Below are 19,543 nucleotides of genomic sequence, written 5' to 3' on the forward strand. Positions count from 1 at the left end.
AAGCACACATTTCAGAGTACTTTTTACTTACATTAGCTCATAACAGTTAAAATCAAGTCCACCTTGACCAACTACAACAGTAAAATGCTGAATATGCATTAATGCATTTGCAAGAATAATAATAATAATAATAATAATAATAATAATAATAATAATAATAATAATAATAAATTCTGAACTTCCACATGTGATAGAGCAGTTTTGCTGTATGTTATTGCTGCTTATTCACATCTTTACTTGAGTAAAAGTAGCAATAGTACAGTGTCAAAATACCTTGTTACAAGTAAAAGTCCTCCATTGAAACTCTTACTAAAGTAAAAGTACAAAAGCATTAGCATCAACACATAGTTAAAGGACCAAAAGTAAAAGCATTCATTATAGAAAACGGCCATAAATTTTATTAGTGGATTCTAATCAGTGGTGCATTAATGTGGACATCACGTTATTTAAATTTAAATTTAATTTAAATCCCTTCATAAACATCGTCATAAGCAGTAGTGGAGTACAAAGTACAATAACTGCCCTCAAAATGTAGTGGAGCAGAAGAAAAAGAATCCTAAAATGTAAATACTCACCTAAAGTACAAACAGCCTGCATATAAATATTACTTAGGTGCAGTACTTGAGTATATGTAGCATACTGCTGCTTTAAGCCACTCGTGAATTATGTGAGCACTTCCTCCATCACTGACTCATTAATTCCCCGTCAGCTCCACAAATGTCTGCGTCTCCACCTGTGGAGAAACACCTCGCTGTTATATTTCACTTTATTCAGCAGTCTGGAGGAGCCTGGTCCGAGCCTGGCGGGGCGGGGAGACCAGCGCAGACACAGAGCACACACCCGCGAGCGGCCAGTAGGAGGGGCCGCGTGCTGAGGTGTTCGAGAAGGTGATGCCGTAAAGCGTCCGGTGTGTCGCAAACCAGGTGTTTCGCGGGGGGAAGGTGATGTCGTAAAGCGGACAGGGGAAAGGGAGGGGAGGGGTGAGGCAGAGGAGGGGGGGAGACAGGAGGAGGAGGAGGGAGGTGACTTGCGAGCGGCTGCGCTTCAGACTCAGCGAGAGGATCATGGCGGATGGCCCCAGGTGTAAGCGCAGAAAACAGGCGAACCCGAAGAGGAGCAGCGGTAAGTCCGAAGTCTCCCGTAAACGCCGCCGGGCGAGCCGGGCGGGCTGCCGGCGAGCTTTCCACTCGGTAAACTCACTCTGGAGACTTTTTGGGAGTGAGTTGGACCACGTTTCGTGGAGTTTTGGGGAGTATTAGTGTGTTCATGTCAGTGTGGTGGTGTACCGTTATACCTGGCTGGCGTCTCTCCGCCTAGCGGTGCACGGGGCCGCCTGGCTGCCTGAACCGTTATTCGTCAGCTCTAAGAACCCGAGGAGCGCTCGATAGTTGTCTGTATTTTCAGTTTCCTCAACTTTTCTCCGCTTTGTTTCTGTACTTTCTGCCACTTTTCCACCCATAGCAACACTTGGCGGCAGGTTGCGGGGCTTTCGCAGAACAACGTGGCCCGTTGAGCGCAGTTTGTAGTGTACTGTGGGCTTTTTTTAGGGCGAGGTTGTTGCGGGGTTAGTTTCGTGCTAACTTGCGGCTCTCTCGGCCCCGGATGGTGCAGTTCCTCCCTCCCGTGCAAAATAATTCAACTTCATCGGTTTGTGTTGGCGGCCGGATGCATTATCCGCTGTTTCGGTGAATTGGTGGGATTTTTTGCATGGGATTTGGTCGACATCACTGCTGCTCGGGTGATGGCAGGAGATGGGATGTTTATTTTATCTCCACTTCCACCCCTCCCAGCTTCAACTGCAGCACCACATGTTCCTCTAGTTAAGGTAAGAGTGGAAAATGTGTTTTTAAATCTCCTGACGTAGATTGGGAAATGTATCGCCATGCATGTATTTCCTCGTTGTTCGTACCAGTGTTGCTTTACAAATTGAGCAATTCTTGTTATTCAGCGTGGGCTTTTTGTTGAGAGTCGTGCAAATTGCATCCATTGCCTATGGTCGACTTGCTCTTTTTGCACCTGCCAATTCGGGTTTGTGAACCGTTTGCATTGCTAGAAAAAAAGCTGTTTTTGCCAGCAATTGAGTATTTTAAGGAAATGTGTGTCCTCGTATGAAAGCGTAGGTTTCGAGCCCCGTAATTAAAAATATGCTCCTGTTGACATTTTATTTATCTTGTCGCACTTAGTGGAATATAACTGTAATGATCCTTTAATATCAGCTACAGGAAGTTTATCTCTGTGAGATCATCAGAAATTACGTCACAATAGGTGTTTGTGGGTAAACACAATAAGAGTATTTTAAGTCCACCTATTATGAAGTAAAGGATGTAAAAATAGAGTTTCGATGTAAGTCGAATTTACACAACCCTCCGAAGCCTGATCCCTGATTGGACGGTTTCTCACCTGTACTCTCCCCCTCTTACATCGCATCAGCCAATAAAAAAAGTAAACCCATAAATTTATATATTTTTAGACACCGTTATGAGGCTTGATGTGTGTGAGCCGAGGGGCTGGAAAGCACCTTTTTTTTTTTTTTTCCTCCTGCTGACGACACGACGGTGACTCTGCGCGTCCGTACAGGAGCCATCATCATCATCATCATCATCATCATCATCATGTTTACCTGAACGCGGATAACGGGGCTGACAAATGGCCTAGAAATAAACAGAAATAACACCTGCTGGCTCTCGACCGTGAACGCATCAGGATCTGCTCGCCGCTTCCTAAAGGCTCTGCGTCTCGTGAGGAGCCAGGAAAACCGCTCCAAATGTCAACTTGTGCAGGTAGAGATGATTTTTTTTTTTTTTTTTTGTAGTTTTCACCGTGTGCCAGTGCCAGCTTCGCATGGATGCTCGCATCCCTTCATTCTCGCGGGATTTATCTCATCGACACGCATTTCTGACCCACTTGTGCATGCTTTATCCTCCCTTTTATGTATTTTTTTGTGTGCGGGCTGGCTGCCTTGTTCGGTCGAGTGCACTCAGCAGCTCCGTGTGTGTCTGCACGGAAAATGAGCGGTGCATAAGGTGGTTATTCCTCTTGTTATCCCCCACCGTGCACAATAACTGTGCCTGCAAAGCTCGCCGTCAAACCTCTCGTTTCCATCTATTGTGTTGCGGTGATTCGTTATACAATTTCCTGAGCGGTGTGCGGAAGGGAATGGCGGTCAGTACCATTACTGCAGTGAAGGCGGGGTTGCTGTTTTTTTTCTGGACCGGAGACAGCCAGGTACGCAAGGTGATGCAACACCTATAAAGGTGTATTTTAACCGATTTCCTCGTGATATCCTTGCCGCGCGCGGCTCGGATTCTTGATGGGAGTGTTCCTGCGCGTCTCGTTTCGTTTAGTCTCCAAACATGTAACGTTAGGTGGGTTATAACGTGGAAGGAGCGCATCCTTGTCCGCGTGACGGGGCGCACAATCAAGATGGCAAAAGGTGCCTTGATTCAGTGCGCACCGCTCCTCCTCGGTCACTCTCCAGCCCTGCCTCTATCCAGACGTCTGTTTCTGTGAGTTTTCATCCACACTGACTCAGGCTGCTCGTCCACAGCCCGTTCGCCCCTTTGAATTTCAAAGCAGCTGATGTGCCAAACATTAGCCTGTGCTAATGTACCATGACCTCCAGCCTGTCATCACCATGATGGAGCAAACAGCTGCTGATCCCATCAACTCCGCCGCCACAAAAAAGCAAAAACAAAAGCTCCACTTTGTGCTTTAAATGCACAGCGGTTCATCTGCCCCTGTTGCTCGATGCTGGCTTTGTGTTCTGTAAATGAATTGATTAACATCCACGCAAACATGAAGGTGGGCAAACTTTCCGCCATGTATGAGGAGGAAAGTGACAGGCAGACAGTCGATGGGCTTCCCTTGAATCACAGTCCACTCAGGTGTTGTTCAGGTGAGAGTACGAACATTTCATTCATCCCTTTTAATGCTTTAAGTCATCATGGAGCCACATCAGCCACCGATCATTCAGTTCAACAGTTATTTATTATATGAGAATATAATTTTTCTCAATTTAATGATTCCCCAGAGCTGAAACTGCTTGTTTTGTCCAACCAACAGTCCAAAAGACAAAAAAACCCAAATATATATTTTCATCTTGAACATTTACAACAAAGAAAACCAGCAAATATAGAACCTGAGAATTTTTTTTGCGTCACAGAAAATTACTTATTAAGCGATTTATCGATGATCAAAGTAGCCAATTAATTTCTACATTAATTGACTGATCAACTAGCAGTTTCAGCTTTAGCCGTAACACCTCACATGTCTCAGGGACCCCTCTCGTTGGAGTTTTGCTTATCGTTATTAATTACGGTCTGCGACTATTATAATTAAAATTATTACAGTTTTAACCCAAAGGACAGCACCATAGACACAGTAATCTAATAAAGGCAGCTGTAGAACACATGGTTAATAACAGCAGAGCGTCGTAAACAGCATGTGTTAAGGCCTCACACACCTTCATCAGATCCAAACTAAGGCTGACTTTAAAGCTGACTTAGCATTATTTTGTGGTTTTAGTGTCTCATTGCGCTTTACTGAAGTGAACCAGAACTGTTAACAAAGTCACTCGCAGACTGTAAGCAGGCAGATTAGGTGATCTGTCACTCTTGCTGGTTAAGGCAGAGTTAGGGCGTGAAAAGAAATCCACTTCCAGTCCATGTAATTTAAGATAAACATGGTTTGAGCTCTTCGCCGTGGCAGCGTCTCTGGTGTTTAAGACAGTGGAGAACAGCAGGGAAAAAAGCTGGATGTGAGCAGCAGTTCAGACTGTCGTTTGCCCTTGAATATTTTTTTTATGCGTGAGCACGGCTGGTGTATCAAAGCTCGTGTTTTTATTGTCATTTCCTGCAGTTATGATCTGGTTCATTATCAGCCACGCTGCAGTCTGCTGACTGAGACTGGTTTTCATGCGTCTCTGTGCAGCGTCAGAGTGCCGTCCAGCATTGGTCTCACCTGTCTAAACCAACTGAAACTGACCTGCCTGGTGTTACTGGTAGGTGGCACTCAGTCGGCCTTGCTCTGCTTCTTCACAGAGATGATTTCCCTCCAGACAGCTGCTGTATACATGGTGGTATAAAAGCCAAGGAAGTCATGTAGCTATGCTATGCTACGCCTGCAGAGACCCCACCAACTTTTCTTTTACTGTCCTTGTTTTTGCCGTAATTAACCCCTCAGCACAGATTATACTGAACATTTGGAGTAAGCTGTAGCAGCATGCAGGTTGTTTGTTGTCTGCCGAATCGTTAAGGCCTTAATGACGTCATCTTCGTCACACGTTCTGCAGGCGTCGGCCATCTTTTGCTGCTGCCGCTTCGGTCACGGCTCCGTCATCGTGCCTTTCCTCTTCTTTAAAGTGCTGCGTGTTTGTGTGTGTCCAGCGCGCTCTCAGATGGGCTGTAATCTAACACTGCAATTTAGGGACTACAGGAATGCGGCCTGGTGTTAACATACCTTGACAGGATAAACACAGCGGCCTACTCCCAGGCTTGGACCTCTCATACGTGCAGCCCTGCCAGGTCTGGGCCTTCACCGGCGCCTCTCCGCCCGGCCCGCGGAGGTTTCTGGAGAAATAAGGAAGGGGTTGGGTGTTTAAAGGTTCCCTCGAGGAGTTTTCTTGTAAACACCAAACCTGATTGAGATTTAGCAAAGGTGGTGAATGCGTTTTCTTCCTCTCAAAGCTGATTTTTTAGTGTTTTAAATGCAGCGTTGTCGACATCAGTCTTTACTGCCTCGCAGTCGCCGTCCTCCCCGTCTTTGCAGACACTTTGCAGCATGTTTTGGCGTGTTTCACCACCTGTACATCAGCGGAGCAGTGGGAAACCATTAGCTGGACTGTGTACGACTTCACCCACGAGCATGTGCAACCTTGTGTGTGCAGGAGACCAACACAACGAGGACCCACTCGTAGAAAACAGCTCCTTAGCACTACTACAGGGACCTCAAAGTATAGCCTCTTTGTTTTGGAGCCAGTTCTGTTCTAGATTGAATGTTGTGCTAAAAATATTGTTCGTCATAATAATCCTCAAACGTACCTTTGGTTTGATTATATGGAGTATTTTCACTGGCAGTGATAATGGTGCATTTACAGACAAGTGCAGTGTTTACAGTGACTGTTCGCTGACTGCTTCTAAGTTCCATCGAATCAGGGAAAAAGACTTGTGTTGGTATGAAAGTGCTTTGAATTACTGTTGTAAAGGAATACTCTTGTCTCTTTGGTGATAGGCTCTTTGATCAGCCTGCTGCTGTTTGATGCGTAGATGAGCAGCATTTCCTCTGTGTGTGGTGTTTATGCAGCTCTCCTCTGTAGATGCTGAGGGTGTAATGCTCTATTAGTGCCTCTTTGCATCATCTTATAAAGACTATGGCCCCTCAGCTGAGCTTATTGTTCCAAATCAGTGCCGTCTGGCTCATCATGCAGGACTGTATTCTGTTCACCAGTGTACAAAAACCTCGTATAATCTCACTCTTAAAGGAAAAAAGGGTTAATTTTAAATGCTGCAGCACGTCCGTCTCTTGTCTTTGTATGATTGAGCAGGTTTCTTGTGGTGCTTGTTACAGCTGTTCTGCAGAGCATGTGTGAGTGTCCTGAGATAATATTAAGCATTCATCTGTAGCTAATGGGCCTCGCCATAGGCTTCGTCCTCGTGCACTCATTTGATTCGTCTGATGACAAATAATAGATGCTGTGATGCTGCACAATCATATGTAGTAAATACAATCAGGCTAAATGTTGTTAGACTTGTCAAATATAGAAGCTTTTTTTATGTGAAGGATTAGTATTTTTTAGCTTTGTGCCTTCAGTTGTGTAGTTTGTTTTGAGTGCATTGTAAACATTAGAGATGGCAGCGTCAGAGGGGAGTGGTCCTGAACTGGTTGTGGTCAACAGTAGCTGTTAATTGATCCGCGACCGTCGCTCCTCCATGTTACTTTCTCCTTGTGCTAAAGAGCCAGGGGCTGTGTGTGTGTGTGTGTGTGTGTGTGTGTGTGTGTGTGTGTGTGTGTGTGTGTGTGTGTGTGTGTGTGTGTGTGTGTGTGTGTGTGTGTGTGTGTGTGTGTGTGTGTGTGTGCGCGCGCATGTGCTCTTTCCTTGCACAAATGGGCCTGTGGAATGACAAAGCACTACAGGATGTCTTTAGCGAGTCAGCATTAACCCCTCCCATCGCCTTTTATGGTCCAGAGGGGGAGGTGCGTCAGGGCTACTGATGCTGTCTCTGTGACTAATTGAGCAGTGTGTGTGTGTGTGTGTGTGTGTGTGTGTGTGTGTGTGTGTGTGTGTGTGTGTTAGCATCAAGGTGGGAAACTGCTACTTTCCTCCAGGCTTTGCATAACAACACGGGCCTGCTTGTTTGGATTTACATGCATTAACATGGTGCCTGCGAGGGAGAATCAGCAGCTCCTGTTGCTGTCGCGTTTCAATTAGGTGATGTTGGCCGATAAAGGCACCTTGACAGATCAGGCGTGGAAAGATGACTCAGTACAGCCTAATAAGGGCCTACGCATCAGCTTTAAAGGTGTTTAAACAATACACACCCTGCGCGTGTGCCATGCACAGGGTTTAGAGCAGGTGAAATTAAAGGTATGCTCTGCAGTGTTTTCAGAAAAAATGAAAAAGTAATCCCTCTTAATCATCACTCATGGCCCACTGGAAGTGTCTGCCTGTGTTTTCTGATTTTCTTCATATATGAGCGGGGGGGGGGGGGGTGTAGCTCCAGTAAGCAGCGTGCAGCTGAGAGGAAAATGTAGCCTGTCCTAATAATCTGAACTGTCTGGTGGTGTGTTCAGGGTGTGTTGGGAAGCTGCTGAGGTGCCACGCACAACAGCCACAATCAGTTTTAACTAAACTTAACATTCAGAAAGTAGCTTCAGTCAAGCTACAAATGCCTGAAAACATCAGCTCAGCACAGCAGCACGGACGCGCCTGTCGTCATGCAGGTGTGATCTGCCCCTCAGCTCATGAGCGCTCAGCACGGGGACTATTTTTAGTCGAGGCGGAAGGGAAATGACGCGCTGACCTCTGATCTGAAACGAAACCGAGAGCAACTAATTATGTCAAAACGTGTGATAGCGTTGCTTTTGAGACTCAAAACTTTAAGTTGTGCGCATCACAACTGTTGACAACTCAGATTTTAGGAGGTAGCCCCCCCTCCCACAGAGCCAGCCCACCCCCTCGTCCTTCACAGAGAGGTCAGAGTTCGATGGAGCAGCTCTGGAGCTGCTTCCCCAGAAACTACATGTGAGAAGGACTCTGGCAGTTTCACTCTGTGTGCTGCATAAAGATTATACACACCACACACACACACACATTCAACGCAGTGTGTGCATTTAATAATAAACTATTAAAACAAGTCTGCAGGAGTAGAAGTGCAGTACAAACTTAAGGCAGGGTGACACTGAAGATTTAGCTGAGAAAAACACATTCGGGTGGGATTGTTAGCCGTCACTCGTTCTCTGTCCAGGCTGCAGAAACGGGTCTGTTCACACATTCAGAGCTCACAAAAGGAGGATATTCACAATAGTCTGAAAACACAGACGCGCGCTTCGTTCATTCTGCAGGCGGCTGCTGTAGTTCGTCAACGCGATAGTCCAAGCCCTCGAGAGAAATCAGGAGCTGAATGTCTGTTCTTTCTGGATTTGTTGCTGTAATTTAATGACAGTTTAAAGCGGCTGCGCCCTCATAGAAGTGTGACACGTGAAAGATGTGTCATGCTAAGAAGAAGCGGCAGAAAAGATCCATTTTACGTTCAGTCTGCCGCGCTTAATTAAAGTAAGATGAGAGTAAAGCCAACTCCTCTGAACTTACAATGCCGTTTAAAATTGATGATGTGAAGACATAGTGAGCTCGCTGCCACCTACGCGCACAGCGAAGCCAAATGTGGAACCAAAACTGACATTTACCTCCAGCGCCACTGGTGCGTAAAATCTCAGAGGAACTGCCAAACTCGTATTAGCACTGTTCTTAAAGGTGGCCTAGCCCGTTACCACAAGTAACCTGCTTTGCTGTTGCCTTTCATCGTCCCTGTTTAACCACCTGAATATTCATGTGTTCAGCTAACAGCTAAAACTTTAATCTGCACTGTGGTGCTAACTGAGACTGAGCTCCCAAAGACAGCCTGTGGTGAAGGGACCCAGTTTGTTCTGCTGCAGCTCACCAGTATCCCACCACACACCGTGCACGTGTGTGTGTGTGTGTGTGTGTGTGTGTGTGTGTGTGTGTGTGTGTGTGTGTGTGTTACAACTCCCATGTATGAGTGCACATGTGCATTTGCAGGAGTGTTGAATGATTTCCTGCTTGTTTGTGTTTATATGTGTGTTTGACTGTCGGTTCTGTGTGCCTGCAGACCAGTATTTGTCAAAAGAAAGCCTCCCATTCAAAGCCCTGTGAGTGTCTGTGAGGGGGGGGCGGTCTTTCACTCTCAGCCGGTGGGAAACTCCTCTCCCTCTCCTTTGGTGGTGGCACAATTTGCATATCCTGCCATCCTCCATTCTCTTTTTTCTCCTGCCGCCCGAGGAGCAGAACAGAGGCCGCCGGATCCTCCAGCTCAGAGGAAATCCGTGAGCACTCGGCCCAAACCGCCGCCCACCTCCAGGCACGGCGCCGAGCCGCAGATACAGTAGAGACGAAGTCGAGCCGTAGTCCTGAGCGTGCCGGTCACTGAAGTGGAGTGTCGCACGCCTGTGATAGGCTACTCGTTTTGATACGCTTCTGTTAGAATTGGGACGCATCTCAAAGGTAAACTGAAAAGAAACAGGTGCAGCAATGCTAAGATGGAGAGAAGTGTGGCGCTAATGAAATACACAAAACAGTGAAGCAGTATGAAGTGAAAGCCCAGTTTGACACCAGTAAATAAGTAATTGTCAATTATTTTGACAATCGGTTAACCGTTTGTCATTTTTCAAGCGTAAATCCTTCATATTATCTCATTTCAGCCGCTTGTTTGTGAGGATTTCCTGCTTTTCTGCATCTTACATAATAGTCCAAAGCCCCAAATATTTAGTTTCCTGTTAGTTTTTGACCTTTTACAGACTTAAGAGTAATTAAGACAACAGCTGTCAGATTAATCAGTCATGAAAATAATCATTATTTGCAGGCATGGAATCGAATGTTCATTAACAAAGTGTAATCTGCTGTTTGGGACATAGATCATTCTTATTTCTTATACTGGAGATTCACTTTTTAAAGGGATGAACATGTAAAAACCAATACAGGACGTGTCCAGCGTAAACGATTCCCACTTGATTGCAGAAAACTCAAGCTTTGCCTCTTGTTGGAAATAAGTGCACATCTCTTTAATTACTCATCCGCTGAGCTGAGCTGAGCTGTCATGAGCTGGAAGAGGTTTTTAAGCTAGAATAGCCCTGCATGCGTGCTGACGTTCCACAGCGTACAGTAATGGAAAGTGTTTCTTCAGGCATGTACCACGGTATATTCTTTCACCGCGCTCAAATGCCTCTTCACAGGAACCAGATTATTTTCACAGGAACGTCATGTATTAGAATAACTTAAAGAGCTGCAGCGGGTCATTTTTTCTGATTTCACTTTTCATTACTCGTACAAACTAAACCGCAACCCGACCGAGGAATTCTGGGAAGATTCCAACTTCTTTCTGATTAAATAAAGCTTTAAAAAACAAGTGAAAACCTGCAGGAGAAGCTGGGGAGGCGACCTCCCGGTGGTCTCAGGAGACATAAATCATGAGCGGTGGACAGGTGGGTTAGGAGGGGCCCTGGGCTCACTGAAGACCCCCCAGAGACCTGAGTGGGTAGAGCAGCAGCAGGACAGGTGGGAGTGGAGGAGAGAATTAGATTAGGAGCACATTACAGGGGGGTGTCTTCTCATCTTCTCCTCTCAGATCACAGTGCTCGACAAATGGCTCAGTCAGGAAAGTCTAAATTTGATCAAACGTCGTGTCGCACTTGCTCAAAGCAGAAAATTAAAGTGGACAGAACTGAAAACGTGACATTTTGTACCAAGTAAACATGTTCAGTCACCTCGTTGATCCAGAGCCAGTCGGGTACAAAGCTATGGTAGAAATGAACACCTCTCTGTGGTGTCATTGCAAGGCATTATGGGAATCGTATGCTCTTGCTAACCTCGCAGGGAGCCGGGCTTTCTGATGCTGGCCGCTGTGTTTAGCATTGGGTTGGTAATCTACATGCTGCTTTTCTCCCACTGCCACAACAAAGTGGTTGTATTTCTGCAGGTATGTGTGTTCGTGCTTTCTCGTGTCTCAGGAGAAGCCGTCGACCATGACGTTTAGCTTTCCCTCCGTTTACGTTTACGCAATCGAGTCGGAGGAGAAATCAGTTCTGTGGTTCAGGTTCCCAGAGAAGTTAAACGAACGTGATTGGTTGTTGGTCCTACGTGTCAGAGGACGTCTGCCTAAAGCTGAATCTGTCTCTGCTTCCTCATGTCAGGTTCGATTCACCATGAATTAGAGTTGAAACAAGTAGTCAATTAATCAGTTAGTCAGCAGACAATCATTTTGATAATTGATTAATTGTCAAACGTTTGATCGTTCCAGCTTCTCAGATGTCAAGATTTGCCCCTTTTCTCTGCTTTCTGATCATGTAAATGAAACATCTTTGGCTTTTGGATTGCTGGCCGGCTAAAACAGGTCATTAGTTGTCATCATGAACTCATGATTATTGGTATTTGATCATCATTCAGTTCACTTTTGAATACCTGTCTGCTGATGCACCGCTGTGCTGCGGCTCTGTTGACGCTCTGTGGACAGATTTCTCCTCGTTTATCGGGATGTTTGTTTCATCGTCGGATAGCTGCCCCCTCTTCATTTCTCCCTGTCTCGCCACGCCGGGCGGATGTTGCGTGGACACGTTGAAATGGAGCAGAGGATTTGATTAGACGCCGAGCTGAGAGGTGGACTCTCTCCACGCTGCGTCCTGTGGGCTGGCGGTGCGTGGAGCCAGAGCGGCGATACAAACACAGAGAGGAAGGCGGGAGGCGAGGTGGAAGACACCTCGAGAAACCCCCCCCCCCCAAAAAAATATTCGAAGGCTTTAATACACTGTCGGGTAGATTTAGATTTTTTTGTTGATGTTGGAGAACATTAGCAGTCACCCTTTTGAAATCATGCAGGCTAATTCACAGCTGAGTGAAAGAGAGAGCTGAGAGGCTGAAAGGGAGTGTTGTTATTGAATTACAGGTGATGGCTGCTAATTGGGCCCTCCAGAGGGTGTGTGCATGAGTGTGCGTGTGTGCGTGCGTGCGTGTGTGTGTGTCTGGCTCTGGGGATGTGGAGTTGATGAAGCTGTTAGGGTAAAGTGCGGGGCCCCAGCGCGCTCCCTGAGTGCTGTGCTTTAGAGGCCGTCCTGTCCCTGCGGAGGGGCGCTAATGGAGGCCACCCAGCCCTGATGAATTACACCCAGCCTGGATGGATGGAGGGACGACAGGACCGGGGGCCATGCCGCTGTAATTGAGGCGGCTGCTGAGCCAGACGAGCGTTTGGTTTTTGATGAGCTGTAGGCACGAAGCAACACGTTTGAACCGGAGCTGTGACAATAACAGCATTACCACCTTGCTGTGGCTGTTGGCGGGGGGGTCGCAGGGTCTGGAAGTCAGACTGCACAGGGTTTATCTGAGTACATGTTAGTCTACGCTTCATGTGACGCAACAGTTAGCCCTACGAAATCTGTTTATTTTCCCCCGTGTTTTATGATTTAGCCATATTTTGCTATTTGAAAGAGTCTAATCGTGTGGTGGATGAATAAAATGTCAACATGGCGTCGTGTTTTATGTCTGAGGCCTTTAACGGAATGGAAACCCTAACGTCACATCATTTACAATGAGAGCTTAATAATTGAAGAATTTAATAGGAAAACTAAATATTCCCTGCTTCCCGCTTCTCAAATGTAAACATTTGCTGTTTATCTCTTTGCCAGCTGGAGCTCTCAGAACTCGTCACGGCCATTTTTCACACGTCTTCTTCATTTTATAGACAAAAAAAAGATTCATCCGTCTCCCTCTCTGCTCTGCGTTGAGTTTTATCGTCTCACAGCGAGTCAGATCTGATTTAACGGCTTTTTTGACACCGAAACAGGAAAGGGCCACAAGTATTCACTTTCTCCAAGTCAGCGTTTAGCAGCTGCATGTTTGGCAGCGTTCGCAGCCTCGAGTCGGCGTGGATGGAAAATATGCACATGTGTATGTTCTGGAGCTCTGCAGCAGCAGGAGCGAGCATCACAGGACTGAAGGAGTAAACATTTTGACTGATGCCGTTTAATTGTTTGATAGAGAAAGATCACACACTGGACACTGGACTCCAGCCCCCCCAGCTTTGTCGAGTCAGGACTGCGCCCTTCGCTCTGAGTTCTCATGTCAGTTATTTGGTCCATCTTTTCAACTGTCAGGACTCTTTTGGACACTTTTCACTATTTTCTGACACGCAGTTAGTGGATTAATTGAGAAAATAATGGGCAGATTGATTGAGACACATGTAACTATAGCTTGGCGATAAAACGATAACGATATGTCTCGCGATAGACACGTAATCAATATCAATAAAAAATGCGTTTGATAAAACATTCAAGATTTTTTTTTCTTTGTCGGAAGAAACCGAAGCGAGGTTGGTTGCATGAACAAAGGCACTCGTAGGGAGGGAGTAAGCGCTGATCAGTGGGAGAGACACGCTAACACGCCAATCATGTAACATTATCAAGTTCGGTTGCACCATCTCGTCTCGTGTTTGAGTGAGCGAAGAAATCGTCGATAGAACAGGGAAAGTCAGCTCGCCAGTATGGCAGTTTTTTGGATTTTATAAGTTGGACCGTAGTCAGACCAATGTGGTCTGTAACTTATGCAAGTCTGTCGTCCCCACCTTAGCCGCGCTCACTCTTTGGAGCGCAGCCGTATTCGCCAACGTCCAGCTGACCACCATGCAGAGGTATCTGCTTCAGTGCCTGATGACAAATCATCTAAAAGGCACGAAGATGTAACGGAGGCAGCGGCGTATCATAGAGCTAAAGACATGCTTCACTGAGCACTGAGGAGAAGCCAGGTTACAAACATCTCTTATAATAAAAATATAATTGAATAGTTCATGTTTAGAGTAAGAAGAGTGACTAAAGTTGTTCATATGTCGAGGCTGGTTTTATAGTTCAGTCAGTGTTACTGTGCTGTCTATGATGTTTGTTTGTTTGTTTGTTTGTTTGTTTGTATGTTACAGATGTCAAGTCCACCTCAGTTTCTGCTCTGTTTCCAAAACACTGCACATATTTGAAAACATTTTATTCAGCAGAAGGTGAATCAGCTTGTGAACTAAATGTCATGTATTTTTCTCTTGGTCCTTATTTTAAATAGGCCATTAAAAATATCAATAATTACCGATATCGGCCGATATAAAACACTTATGTGGTGATACAGTTTTCAGCCATATCGCCCAGCCCTACAGCAACAACTACAAGGCGTTTCACAGCCTTCTCGCCCTTCGCACTGCGTTATTCTCTATACATCCCATCCGATGTGCTTTCCTGTGTAATCGCTCGGCGTCTGCTCGCTGAGAACGCCGCCGTGCTTCGCCGCTTTGGTACGTTTCTGTTGATCAAAGCAGTTTTGGCATCAGTGTTGCCGCTGCAGTGCGATTGCTGAGGCGTCAGCTGTTCAGTCTGCGAGACACACGGACCAACGACACTGCGGGCTTTCTCATCATTTCGGGTCTGCGTTCGCGCTGCTGCTGCTGCTCGGGGGGATTTCGGCCCCCTCCCTGGTTCACCTCCGCTGGGGTGAACCTGTGGGTGACACCTTCGCCTGTGTTTTGTGTGCAGAAGCGTGCGCCCGTGAAGCCGTTTGCATCATCGCATCTGTCGATACTGTGGCGCTTTGTCGTTACCAGACTGAAGTTATCAACCATTAACAGTTATGTGTGTGTGAGATTAAGATTGTGTTGCCTGTTTACTTTCAAGGGGGTGTGTCTGCTATGCCAGGAAGTGAGGGGGGGTCTGCTGTGTGTCCTTACAGGGTTTCCTCTGTAGTAGCGCTGCAGCGGTGCTTGCTGTGACCGGACTGTGTTCATTTTCAAGAAAAAGCTCATATTCTTAATGCTGCTGTAGTCGTTGAAGTGGCGCTGATTGAACGAAGAGGAAGCTCTGTGTTATCTTCACACCTGCGTAGGTAAACTGTCGTCTTTGCACACATTAAACCACATAACCAGCCTGCAGAGGCTGCACTTTATCTCAACCGTTTGTTGACATGAGAGGAAAGTGGCAGCTTTCAGAGCAAAGTGATGCAAAGTTTTGTCTGTGGTCGATTAGTTTAGACGACCTTCTTCTGTTTGGAGGTCAGATTTGGTCTGAGCCTTACTGACGCCATCTTTTTTCCTTTGTTCTGAAAATGTTGGGATCAGGTGTGTTACTCCAAATGAGCTGTTGACTTTTGGAAACCGCCAGCGGGTGTAATCGATGGGCAAAAAGTCCAATTTCCTGCCCTCATCAAGCGTGTAACCTAAGCAGAAGTCTGGCCGAGACGCAGTTTTCCTTTTTGGGTTATCGGCGTAAGAGAATTGGCACAGATGCAGCTCCGAGGCTGCAGCGTCTACGTCTCGACTGGGTTTCATCAGCGTGTTTGTTTTCGCCTCTGGTCTCATGCAGCAGGCATCTTAATGTGAGTTCAGAGATACTTGGGAGTTAATCTCACCAACCTGTAGTGAGCTTGTATAGAGGCTCATTAGTCACCAGTCGCTTCGCCTCCAACGGTCTAACAGAAAAGGCAGGAAGAGGCCCAAAACTCACAGAAACTCACAAGTATGGAAGCAGTCTGCACACCAGACTGCAGTGCACAAAAGAACTGCAAATCCAAACTTCACAAGCTCAAAAACCCTGTGATGCTGGTCAGTAAACTGCATTTTCATTATTTGTATACAGGAAGAAGATGCTTCCAGGTCGATGCAGTTAACTTGAATAAACGAGGAAAAGAAGCTGCTTGCTCTCACACTCCTTCCTCTGCTCTGTGTTTGACAGCGACCCTCATTCAGCTCGCTCAGCTGTCCGTTGCCTTCCACCAGCCCTCGTGTGGATGCGTCAGCTTCACCCGAACCGTTCATTGAGGAAATAATTGGCGGGTTAGATGATGATCGTTGGCTGCAGCCTTGATTTGATGTGTGACTGTGCTCTTGAAAGAAAGTCATGCTAATTTGGAAAAAGGTGCATGCAAAACTCATTAATCCAAACTAGGATAGGTGCGTGGAAATATGTTAATGGGACGTGACCTAAAAGTTTCTTCCCTGGTTGCCTTAAGTTTGACTTCTTTCCTGGAAAAGCTGTGCAGCCTTCCTCTTTCCTCTCCCGCTCAGTCCAAGTCGAGACAGGTTCAGTTTGTTTGTGTACACTGTGCCCTCATCAGATTTAGCTTAAATACGGCTAAAACGGCAACCGAAGACAAGCAGACACGAGGATTTGCTGCTTGTATGAGGGAGTTAATATGTGCGAATGGGGGTGTGTGTGTGTATATACAGTGAACCCTTCCCAGCGAAGCAGGTGTGCCCGGGCTTCAGCCCATTACAGGTCTCATAAATACCACCTGACGCTGTTACAGCAGGCAGGCGTCGATATAAAACTCTCCTCCTGTGGTGAGCACGCAGCCCTTCAGCACAATCATATTAAAGCACACTTGAGGGGAGGAAGGTTCCAGCCAGGCCCAGAACCTCTGAGCAGACCGAGCTGGTCGGAGCACACAGGCTCCCCCTCGAGCTGCGACTTTGAATTTGTTTTCATTTCTGTGTTTTGTGACAGACCTGCTCTCTGAAAGGCGCTCGGAGAATCGATTCGTCTTGACTCTCAGACCTCAGCGGCCTCCTTTTTAGCCATTTTTAAAAGCGGATCCTCCGAAGCTGAAACGCGTCACGTCCGTGGCCACGCACGTGTTCATTAGAGCCTTTAACACACACACACACACACACACGCGATTTCAGAAGAAGTCTGCGTCGGATTTAATGGCGCTTAATGGAAAAAAAACACATCATAAAGGTCGAGGTGTTCTGGAGTTTAATCCATCTGATTCCTCCAACAGTTACGGCAAATTGGGCGCATTTGTGGCCAGAAGGTGATGTAATTATAAACATTTGTCTGGCGTTCACTTGGCGCAGATACACCTGCGCTGTGTTTTCCTGTTCAGCCTCTTCGCCGCCTCGCCTGGATGACATTTCAGCCGGCCGGCGATCTGAACGTGCTTGACATTTTGCTAAACTGCGTTCGGAAGGTTCTCCCTGTCCCAGCGTTTTCCTTCCCCTCCTCCCTGCATTGTGTGACTGGGTAAACAGGCGCGCACACACACACACACACACACACACACACACACACACACACACACACACACACACACATACACACATGCGTATATCCTCGCTGGCTGTCCATACATCTGGGGGGTTTGCTTTGTGTGCCTGCAGCTTTTGGATTATGCATTTGTCTTTATTGCCTGTAACGCTGTGAGTTGTTTATTGTTGCTGTTTTCCCTAAACACACCTGTAAAGGAAAAGAAGGCTAGCATCTCATTATGCTCTCAAAACAGGTCAATACTTTAACAGTGGAGGGTCGCGCTGCTCAGTCCTTCCTGTGCCAGACGCTGGGACTGTTTGATCCGCCTGCATGTAAGTTAATAGACCAAAGATCGTCTCAGACTCGAGTGCTGTGCGATATGGACAAAAATTTATATCCCGATAACGATATATATCCCGATATAGTATTTTTACTTAAAATTATATATATACACATGAAGTGAATGCCAACTCCTCTGATCTTTTCTCCTTTTATTTATAAAACACATATTTTATATATAAAGGGACAAGACAATTAGAAAACAATAAAAAGTCTTTTTAGTGCCAGAGTCCCTCTTTTTGTTACTACTTTCTGTTTTGTTACTAGACAATTAAAAAACAATTAAAAATAGAAGCAATATTTTTAACGTCTTTGGACATTGACTCTTTCAGGCTCGTTTGGTGTGTGTTTCTCTAGTAGTTTGTCACATTTTAACGCTGTCTCTGCACTGTTCTTCATGCCGTGTCTTTAAGTGATAGAAAAGATTAGATGTGTTCGAGTCGCTAGTGACGACTTGTTGGCGGCATGTTTTGCAGATTACCGTTTTTTGGTCGGTGTCTGCATTTTTAAATCCAAACCAGTGCCAAACAATGGAGTTTCCATTCCCTCTTTTCGGCACCAATTCCTCTTTGGGTTCTGTTGGTTCAGCGTCCACTGTGCTCTCCATCTCTGCTACGTCGTTTACGTCCATGCTCCCGCTGGCTCTCACACGCGTGGCTGAAAACGTTAGCAGTGCCGTAACGGAGGTCTTGCGGGTGACATAAACTGCTACCGCAAAGCAGTAGTGTTGCTGCAGTTACATTAGCCGAGCTCACAGCCCACACGTTAAAATTACGATATAAACAATAGAGGATTATATCGTACGGTAGACATTTTTCTGTCGCACTGTGACATATATCGTAACATCGCACAGCACTATCAGACTCTGTGAGAAAGGTTCTCAGATGTGCCGTGAAGACCAAACCTTTCTGCCAAATCCCTCTGCTGTTGTACAGTGAAGGAAAGGCCTTTGAAAGAAATCAGCGCCTGTAGCTGTGCCTCCTCCGAGCGTCCCAGAGGTTCAGTTGAACTTTTAATCCAACGGCTGAAAGCATATGGAGATTGTCTCCCAGCTTTGGTTCTGTGCCACTCAGACGTGAAGCCTTCCCTCCGCAGTGCCAGCTCTCTGGTACCCGGCCGCCGTCTCATCTCCCAGCTTGACGCTCTCTTCGTTGACAGCCGTTCAAAGCCAGCCGGCCCGGCACCCAGACGGCAGCGGCGCGGTCTTCATCTAGTGAGGACTGAACGGCCGTGCCAGCCGAGGCTACGTGCCAGAGGGCGGCCCGCAGAGCTCCCCGCGGCCGCTGCCAGCTCGTGACATACAGTAGACGGGCGGTTTTTGGCCCGTGCCAAAACCGCGGTGGTCTGATTAAGTAATATGATGTAAGATGGTGGGATGCTGTGAAGTGGCCTGCTGGATTTAGAGATGGAGATATCGTCACTGGGGGAGGGAGGGGGAGGCTGCAGCTCTGTCCGTTCTCCATCTGTGTTCTGATTATGAAATTAAACTGCTGACTGGATACACAGACCCATTCATAAAGGCTTAATCAGCGAGGAAACTGGCACTTTGGAGGTCCACAGGTGGATTAGTGGCGTTCATACTGTGTGATAGTGATGCTATTTTAATGCAGTATTCAAGGCAGAGACAGAAGAAGAACCTGAGCGTGTACTGGGTGATGTTTTCAGGATGTAAACCTGCATCCAGCTTGTATCGAAGCTCAAGTGACTGCACTTCATCTTCAAAGCAAACATTTTGACTGACGTTACCTCACAGCTGACCTCAGGTCGCCCACACTGCTGAGGTCAGCTGTGCAACCTGAGAGCATTTTTGACACGACACCAATAGCCTGTGTGTGCTCGGCCATGTTTACCCTAAAGCTCACGGTAGACCCACATAAGGCTCGTCTGGTGCAGCGTTAAGCTAAGCGCTTAGTTTAGCGTAGCCGAGCAA

General features: G+C 46.6%; 1 protein-coding gene across 3 annotated transcripts in view; it reads left to right on the forward strand.

Moving 5' to 3' along the window:
- Window positions 1-1,026: 1,026 nt before the first annotated feature.
- Window positions 1,027-19,543, forward strand: part of LOC139338531 (zinc finger E-box-binding homeobox 1-like) — a 59,605-nt gene continuing 41,088 nt past the window's right edge. The window contains exon 1 of one of the 3 annotated variants that reach the window (XM_070973649.1): window positions 1,027-1,122. In XM_070973649.1, coding sequence (XP_070829750.1) covers window positions 1,065-1,122 — 58 coding nt within the window. In that variant the 5' untranslated portion in view covers window positions 1,027-1,064. Of the gene's footprint in view, window positions 1,123-1,206; window positions 2,781-19,543 lie in introns of those variants that run through there. The other 2 variants (XM_070973650.1, XM_070973651.1) reach the window with 2 other exon arrangements.

Source organism: Chaetodon trifascialis, chromosome 11 (genome assembly GCF_039877785.1).
Source record: "Chaetodon trifascialis isolate fChaTrf1 chromosome 11, fChaTrf1.hap1, whole genome shotgun sequence".
In the NCBI taxonomy this organism is placed as follows: Eukaryota; Metazoa; Chordata; class Actinopteri; order Chaetodontiformes; family Chaetodontidae; genus Chaetodon; species Chaetodon trifascialis.